Source organism: Carlito syrichta, unplaced genomic scaffold, assembly GCF_000164805.1.
Source record: "Carlito syrichta isolate Samal-C Ts95f unplaced genomic scaffold, Tarsius_syrichta-2.0.1 Scaffold308114, whole genome shotgun sequence".
Classification (NCBI taxonomy): domain Eukaryota; kingdom Metazoa; phylum Chordata; class Mammalia; order Primates; family Tarsiidae; genus Carlito; species Carlito syrichta.
Window position 1 is genome coordinate 878,592 of NW_007252210.1, and position 7,924 is coordinate 886,515.

Here is a 7,924-nt window from a genome sequence, read left to right on the forward strand (position 1 = left end):
TATGTCTTCTTTGGAGGCGTATACAGTCAGATCCTCTGTCCACTTTTTAATTGGGTTGTCTTTTTAATATCATGTTACAAGTTTCTTAAATATTATATATACAATGGGACTGTTTTTTTCAGACTTCTAGGTCTAGAATGATCTTTTCCAGAATTCTAAAATTTTCTGACTTTATAACACAGTACTCTTGTTTTTGCAGTGCTGGTTGAGATACTAAGGAATGTTTTTAGTTGAGCTAAAACACATGTTAACAGAATGGAATATGACTAGAGTGGTAAGAAAAAATTTAAAGATGCTCTCCCACACAGTTCAGTTCATAATACTAGCCATTCCACTAATGATTTCATTGCATTAATGTCCCTATCAATTTATCTTTCTTCTGATAGTTCATTACTAAAAATTTGAAGCACAGAAAGGCTGAAAGAATTGTATGGTAAGCACCCACGACATACTCTCTAGACTATAAACTTAATATTTTGCTACATTTTGCTTTAATAAATATATTCCTTTATCAATCTATTTACTCTTTTATGTACTTTAAACAAATTTCATTTTTAAGACAAAAATAAAATATTTTTAAGGTGCTATATACTTTCTAGTTATCAATTTAATCAATTCTAGTTATAAATTCTGCCTAGGATTGGCTCTGTTAGTGATTAGGCAAATAGCTGGACTCCAAGAATCTGTGATTCTATATCTAAGAAAATAGGTGAAAATTAGGCTGTGAACCCAGGATACCATCTTATGGCCAGCCTTGGACATAGTGAGCTGCCTGGACAGTAAGCCCTATAGCCTACCACAGATTTTGAAATGCCACCATTAGAAATTCATTCTTTTGAAATAATAATGATCTTTAAATATAATATTTCTTTGGGTTAGGTGACACTGGTGAATCCACTAAGTATTTCCTTATTAGTATTAATATAATTCAGTTTATGATTTAGCCATTTTCTTTTCTTTTTCTGAGGTAGAATAATACAGAACAGCAAAGGGCAGTGGACTCACTTGGGGGTGGGTACTGGCAGGAATGGAAATAGCTAAGAAAACACAGGTTAAAAAATATCAGAGACAACTTTCACCTACTTTAAGCTGTACCCAAAACAGTGCTAAAGAACACAATCCTTCAAGCACCCCCCTCTTCTCTAGCTCTGAAAGCAGAGTGCATTCCCATCTTCTGCTGGGACCTCTAAGATTTTGGGTTCTTTGGTGAACACGACTTTCTCTCTTCCATTCACAGAGCAGCAGAGTCAAGAGTCTGGCTGGTCATTAAAATCCTGTTCAGCTGACAACCAAGCTGAAACGATATTTTGATTACTGGGACTACCCAAAGTAGCTGTTTTCTAAGAAAAGGTTAGAAACTTCTGCCCCACAGACCGAAGATGAACAAGTCTTGCTGTGAGTAGTTCTTCACCCACTTGTTCACCAAATCTTGACCATAAGCCAAGAATGAAATCTAGGGCTTTACTCACCAATATCTGCAGGGGGGAATGACCACATAATTGAGCATATTGTCTCTTACTTTGAGAGATAGGTATTTTCCCCATTCCAGAGACAAGGAGAGTGAAAGCTGGGCAAGTCTGATGCATTTGTTTAGAGTCAGGGGGAAGCAGGGTTCTAGTCTTTCACACAAGTTGCAATATAATATTATAATGAAATATCCCGAGGTGGCTGAGATTCAAAAACAGTCTCCGTCACTTATTAATGATAAGAACGGGGCAAAGTTACTCGTTTCTGTAAGACTTACTCCCTTCATTTGCAAATTAATCTTATGCTTTCTCCAAAATTCATTAAGCAAATGTTTATTGTTTGTAGTGAATAAGTGTATACTAGGTGCCAGGCGCTGTCTTACGTACCAAGATACAGTAATGCAATGCAAACAAGAGAATAATTTAAGAAAGCGACTGGTCTGTATGAAAGGTCTAACAAATGCTGGCCATTACCACGCTGTTGCTGCTGGTGCTGCTGCTATAATACATGTAATGACAGGGCATCATTTAAGTTTTTTCTCCTTGACACTCATGTAGTCAATATTTCAATAAAGCAGCCTGCATATATACCCCCTAGTGTTTATGACACATTGTGGAATATTGCTTTCATTTACTTACTGTGGAGCCATACCTGAAAGAAAAAACAGCAAGGCTACAAACAGTGGGTGTAAACTCAGACCAAAGCTTTTCAAAAGATATACATTTGCAAGGGGTGGCATGTTTCTTTCGGTTTGTAAATCTCGTATTTAAGCTCTATGATAAGTAAACATTACAGTCTCTTCCTCTGGATTCAGATGAAACTCTCCATTATTCATCAACGTAGCACATACTTATGTTTTCTCAAAGGCACAAATACACAGTGTTGCCAACAGCTGAGACGTACTGGGTAAAACCTCCAGAGCATGTAGCAGCTGAACAGGAAATACATCCTTTTCTACTTGAAATATTTTTTATCATGACACTTTTGAAAAACATTGGGCAATTACAATGATAGTATATATTTATGTTTCAACTAGAATTACACACAGATCTATAAACCAAAACAGAAATAAAAGCAAGTATAAGCTAGCTCTCTACAGGCACAACACACCATTTGGAGAGTCTCCATGAAAGCAGGGTCCTTTTGTACATGAACTCTACCATGCAATGTTTACTTACAGTCTGTCTTCCTCATTTTCATCCATAGTCCTAGTTATTTCTGACTTCTCATCAACTTCTTTGGTGGGAATAGGAAGAGACTACTTGCTCTTTGGTAGGGATAATTCTGTGTTTAACTGAAGTTTTTGACTTTTACAATGAGACACAGGCACAAGCTCATTTCCTTTTGTGGTTTCAAAACTTGACAGAAGTTAACCGGAAACAATAACTCAAGAACTAGAAACTAATCTATACTTATCCCTTCTTAGAGTTAAATCCTGGTACCTTGACCTAACCCACAACTAAACGCTCATTGGCTTAAATAATTTTATTTAGAGTGAATAAATACAAGATAAGTATGCTTTAGTTTCGTGCCTTAAGACATTTCAATACAGAAAATTTCTAGAAAAACTATATATTCAGTTGGTTTCCTCTTTTTAACCCTAGGGTACTCACAGGTGCAAGGTACTAATCTCTTCAAGCATATCATATCATCAACAGAAGCTTTCAAAATGTATTTTCAAACAGACTGTTGCCTACATAAATCTAAGTCTGGTGAGTAGTTTTATAACATACGAGTGCATAATTTAACAACAACAACAACAATAATAACCCCACAGCATTTTTCTACAACAGTTTTCTTAAATCAGAAAGTGCTGCATAACCATAATCTCAACCTCCAAAATATTCAAAATCTTGTCATTATTTTACACTTAGAGAAATATAAATACAAAGCAATAAAGCAAATGCCCTAAAGTCTTGGCTTAATTATTAACCATTATACATAATGAACATGTAGCTACTCTAGGCACTGGAGATACAAAGAAATGGTCTTTGCATATAGAGGGTCTCGTATTTTTGGAATTGAGTGGCAAACATTTAAAAAAAGGTGGGGAGAACAATCCAATGTCACGTTACAGCACAACAAAACAGGAAATGAAAGTTCAGAGGACGAAGAACATACTGAGGGTTGAACATTTCATAAACCACATCTTGGGGGCTGTGGGATGTGAAAGAAAATGGTGTAAGCAGAAAGAGTGGCATGGCCAAGGTCATGAGGTAGGGAAGTTCATGGCAGTTTTGGGGAGGAACTAGGAGCCAATTTCTAAAGCATTATCTCTCCAAGGGCCTTTGCAGACATCCATTGCTAAAGAAATGGATCTGGTCTAAGCCGCTTCATCTAATATGCTAAAAAAAAAAAATTAAGACAGCAAGTAGTGCTAGATTTTTTAAAATAAAAAACCCAAATGGATAGGTTCACAAAGGTAACTGAACATCGGGGTGATAATTTCCATTATTTGTACCCACCAAATACATTCACTTATATGATATGTCATAAGTTCTTTTTTGTTTGTTTGTTTGGTTCGGTTTTTTTTTGCTTGTTTGTTTATTTATTTATTTATCTATTTTTTGAGTTGGAGTCTCACTCTGTTGCCCAGACTGGAGTGCAGTGGCCACTCCCAGCCACTGTAGCCTCGACCGGCTGGGCTCCAGAGATTCTTCTGTCTCAGCTTTTCAAGTAGCTGGAACTACAGGCGCGCACTACCATGCCTGGCTAATTTTTTAATTTATTGTAGAGATGAGGTCTCACCAAGTTGCCCAGGCAGGTCTCGAACCCACAGGCTCAGGCAATTCACTCACCTTAGCCTCTCAAAGTGCAAGATTACAGGCTGAGCCACCGAGCCCTGCTCATAAGTTCTTTACATTATAAAATTATAGGATAATTTAACGTATGATAATGCATTGCTTTCAGTTGGAAGAATTCAGAAAAGAGTAAAGTTGTAATGAATATCATCACCCTCCATGAATAACTCCATGTAAGAGTCTCGTTGTGGTCACTAAGAAGTTGGAACACTGTGAAGGTAGCTAAAGTTATTTGGAACACAAATCATTAACATGTTGGTGAACGTCATCTTTTCTGTGTCCCCCTTTTATAAGTATATATTCAAGGAAGCTGCTCACACATCTACCAAGTGTGCTCTGGAGTTTTCCTTTGGTCCATGGTCTGAGAAACACCTGGGTTTTAGTCTAAACAGACATTTTCCTAAGAACATATTTCTTGCTGATGTCAAATAAATCAAAAGGCTCTGAGTCTCTTCAACTCTGTTTAATAGTTCCTGAAGTGTGAGGTTAAGCATCCTAAAGTCAGAAAAGTGGGGAGGATGGGAAGGAAAGGTGATTCCAGGGGAGCAGGGGCATACAGGCGTAAGGTTAGGTGGGCCTAAGAGGCCCCTTTCACCAACCCCTCCCCTAGTCCTACCACAACTGTTTCTCCCCAGCCCAGCCCTCTGCTCCAGCTGCAACCCTGTCAGCACCTCCATTGATTCCCTTCCCTCAGTCAGTCTCCTCCACTCCCCTTCAAAGTGCTCAATTCAAGATTTATCCATTGCAAGAAATATTTCCTCTATACTCTGAAATCCACACTGTTCTTAGCTTGCTTACATCTTCATACTTTTTTATACTTTTTTTTTAACCTGGTTATACTTGGTTTTTTCCTTAACTGTATACATTCTCTTAGATTGATTTTAGTCTCAGCTCAATTGTAAAATGATGGTAGGAACACACTACAATTTATTAATTCGCAATAATCAATATGACCGACCCATTTAACAAATATGTATTACAGCCTATAATGTGCCAGGGAGGGCACTCAGGGCACAGAAGTAACAAGACAGAGATGACCCCTCATTCCTAGAGAAAATGACCTCCAGGCACGCAGGTAGCCACCTGTTCCTCATTGTGAGTCTCTTTTTTTTTCAAGTGAAGACCTCACTCTGTTGCCCAGGCTGGAGTGCAGTGACATAACCATGACAATCATGGCTCACAGCAGCCTTGACCTCCTGGGCTCAGGTGATCCCTCCATCTCAGCATCCTGAGTAGATGGGACTGCAGTCACCATGCTTGGCTAATTTTTTGATTCTTTGTAGAGATGAGGTTTTGCTATGTTTTGCCCAGGCTGATATCAAACTTCTGGGCTCAAGTAATCCTCCCACCTCAGACTCCAAACATGCTGGAACTATGGGCATGCCCAGCTACTGTGAGCCTTTTAGTCTGTTAGTTCTCTTTGCCTAAGAAGATCTTCTCAAGGCCTTTCCACTAGTCTCTCTCCTTTATTTTTAACTCAAAACTCAATTTAGCATCTCTTTAAGGTACTGTGCACATAGAAGGGTACTTAACAAATAAACTATAACTAAAAATGCTATATGCCAATGAATTCCTAGGAAACAACTGTAATAAATCAAGAGTAAAAATAAATGTTCCATGTACAAAACCAACTCGACATTTTTAACTAAAACTGCAAATACAACAAAGGTTTTACATACATCTAAAGTATCTCTATCAGGCCAGACAAGGTGGCTCAGCCTGTAATCCCAGCACTTTGCGAGGCCAAAGCGAGAGGATTGCCTGAGCCCAAGGGTTTGAGACAAGCCTGGGCAACTTGGTGAGACCTTGTCTCTACAATAAATCAAAAAATGAGCCGGGTATGGTAGCCCACGCCTGTAGTTCCAGCTATTTGAAAGGCTGAGGTGGAAGGACTGCCTAAGCCCTGCAGTTCAAGGTTGCAGTGGCCATAAGCATGCCACTGCACTCCAGCCTGGGTGACAGAGTGAGACTAAAAAAAAAAAAAAGGCATCTCTACCTAGCAAAAACCACATTTGTGAAGCACAACATTGTGCTTCTTCTTAAAAATATTATGTCAGTCAGTGAAAGTGAAAGGAAGAGAACCTCTTTGCGCAGATCTAAAATACAATGTTAAAATATAGTTGCATTCATTTAAAACATTCTGGTAATAATGATATGGTTCTTCCTTTGTTCATACTCTGATTTATGGGACCGGTCCAAGTGCGGGTCAAGCATTTAACATTCTGATTTATTGTCCCATTTTCCATCATTATGAGAACATTTCATTTTTAGGACTTCTCTTACCTGGTGGCATAGTTCTTCCCACTGCCTTTGTAGAAGCTCAATGCGTTCATTAAGGATGGAGATATCGTCGGCACTGATGTATGCAGAGAGGGTGTCCTTCAGCAGGGTCAACTGTGTCAGGTCATCTGTCCAGCTCCCAACTGCATTTTCTAATTCCTAAATTAAAAACAAGCAAACAAACAAACAAACACACAACTTGAATATCCACGGACATCTACTGTCAATGATTTCTGAAGTATTTTTGAATCTCCTTTTGATGCAACTTCCATCCATTCTAGTTAAACATCACAGAGAGAATCTACATGCATACCTTGGAGATACTACAGGTTTAGTCCCAGATCACTGTAACAGTGTATTGAAATAAAAGAAGTCACACCATTTTTGTGGTTTCTTGGTGCATATAAAAGTTATGTTTAACTAAACTATAGTCAATTAGTTGTGCAATAGCATTACATCTTTTTAAAAAATACCTACATTAATATAAAAACACTTTATTGCTAAAAAATGGTATTGATCCTTTGCGCCTTCAGCAAATCTTAATCTTTTTGCTGGTGGAGGGTCTTGTCTCGATTTTGATGGCTGCTGACTGATTAGAGTGATGACTGATGACCAGGGTGGCGGTGGCAATTTCTTGAAATAACACAGTCAAGTTTGTCACATCAGTATGTTCTTCCCTTCATGAGAGATGTCACTGTGTTAAGCCAGGCTACTTAAAAGCATTCTACCTACATAGCTTCTTTCAAAATTAGAGTCAGTCTCTTCCAACCTTGCCACTGCTTTATAAACTAAGTTTATGTAATATTCTAAATCCTCTCTTGTCATTTTGGCAATGTTCTCAGCATCTTCACCAGTAATTTTGACTTCAAGAGACGACCTTCTCTTCTCATCCACAAGAAGTAACTTTTCATTTAAGTTTTATCACAAGATTGCAGCAATTCAGTCCCATTTTCAGGCTCCACTTCTAATTCTAGTTATCATGTTATTTCTGTCACTTTCTCCACTGAAGTCTTAAACGTTTCAAAGTCACCCATAAAGATTGGAATCAACTTCTTCAAAACTACTGTTAAAGCTGATATTTTTGCCTCCTCCCCTGAGTCACAAATGTTCTTAATGACATCTAGAATGGTGAATCCTTTTCAAAAGGTTTTCATTTACTGTGTCCAGATCCACTAGAGGAATCACTATTTATGGCAGTTGTAGCCTAAAATATGAATTTCTTAAATATTTGAACTTGAAAGTCAAAACTACTCCTTAATCCATGAGTTGCAGATTGGATGTTGAGTTAGCAAGCATGAAAACAACATTATTCTCCTTGTATATTTCTCTCAGTGCTCTTGGGTGACCAAGTGCATTGTCAATGGGCAGCAACCTTT

At 38.1% G+C, this 7,924-nt stretch overlaps 1 protein-coding gene across 2 annotated transcripts in view; it reads right to left on the reverse strand.

Annotated features, from left to right (window-relative positions):
* The window catches only part of SYNE1 (spectrin repeat containing nuclear envelope protein 1), a 391,665-nt gene that overhangs the window by 63,468 nt on the left and 320,273 nt on the right, over window positions 1-7,924 (reverse strand). The window contains exon 122 of one of the 2 annotated variants that reach the window (XM_021716025.1): window positions 6,552-6,707. In XM_021716025.1, coding sequence (XP_021571700.1) covers window positions 6,552-6,707 — 156 coding nt within the window. Of the gene's footprint in view, window positions 1-2,645; window positions 2,785-6,551; window positions 6,708-7,924 lie in introns of those variants that run through there. The other variant, XM_021716027.1, reaches the window with a different exon arrangement.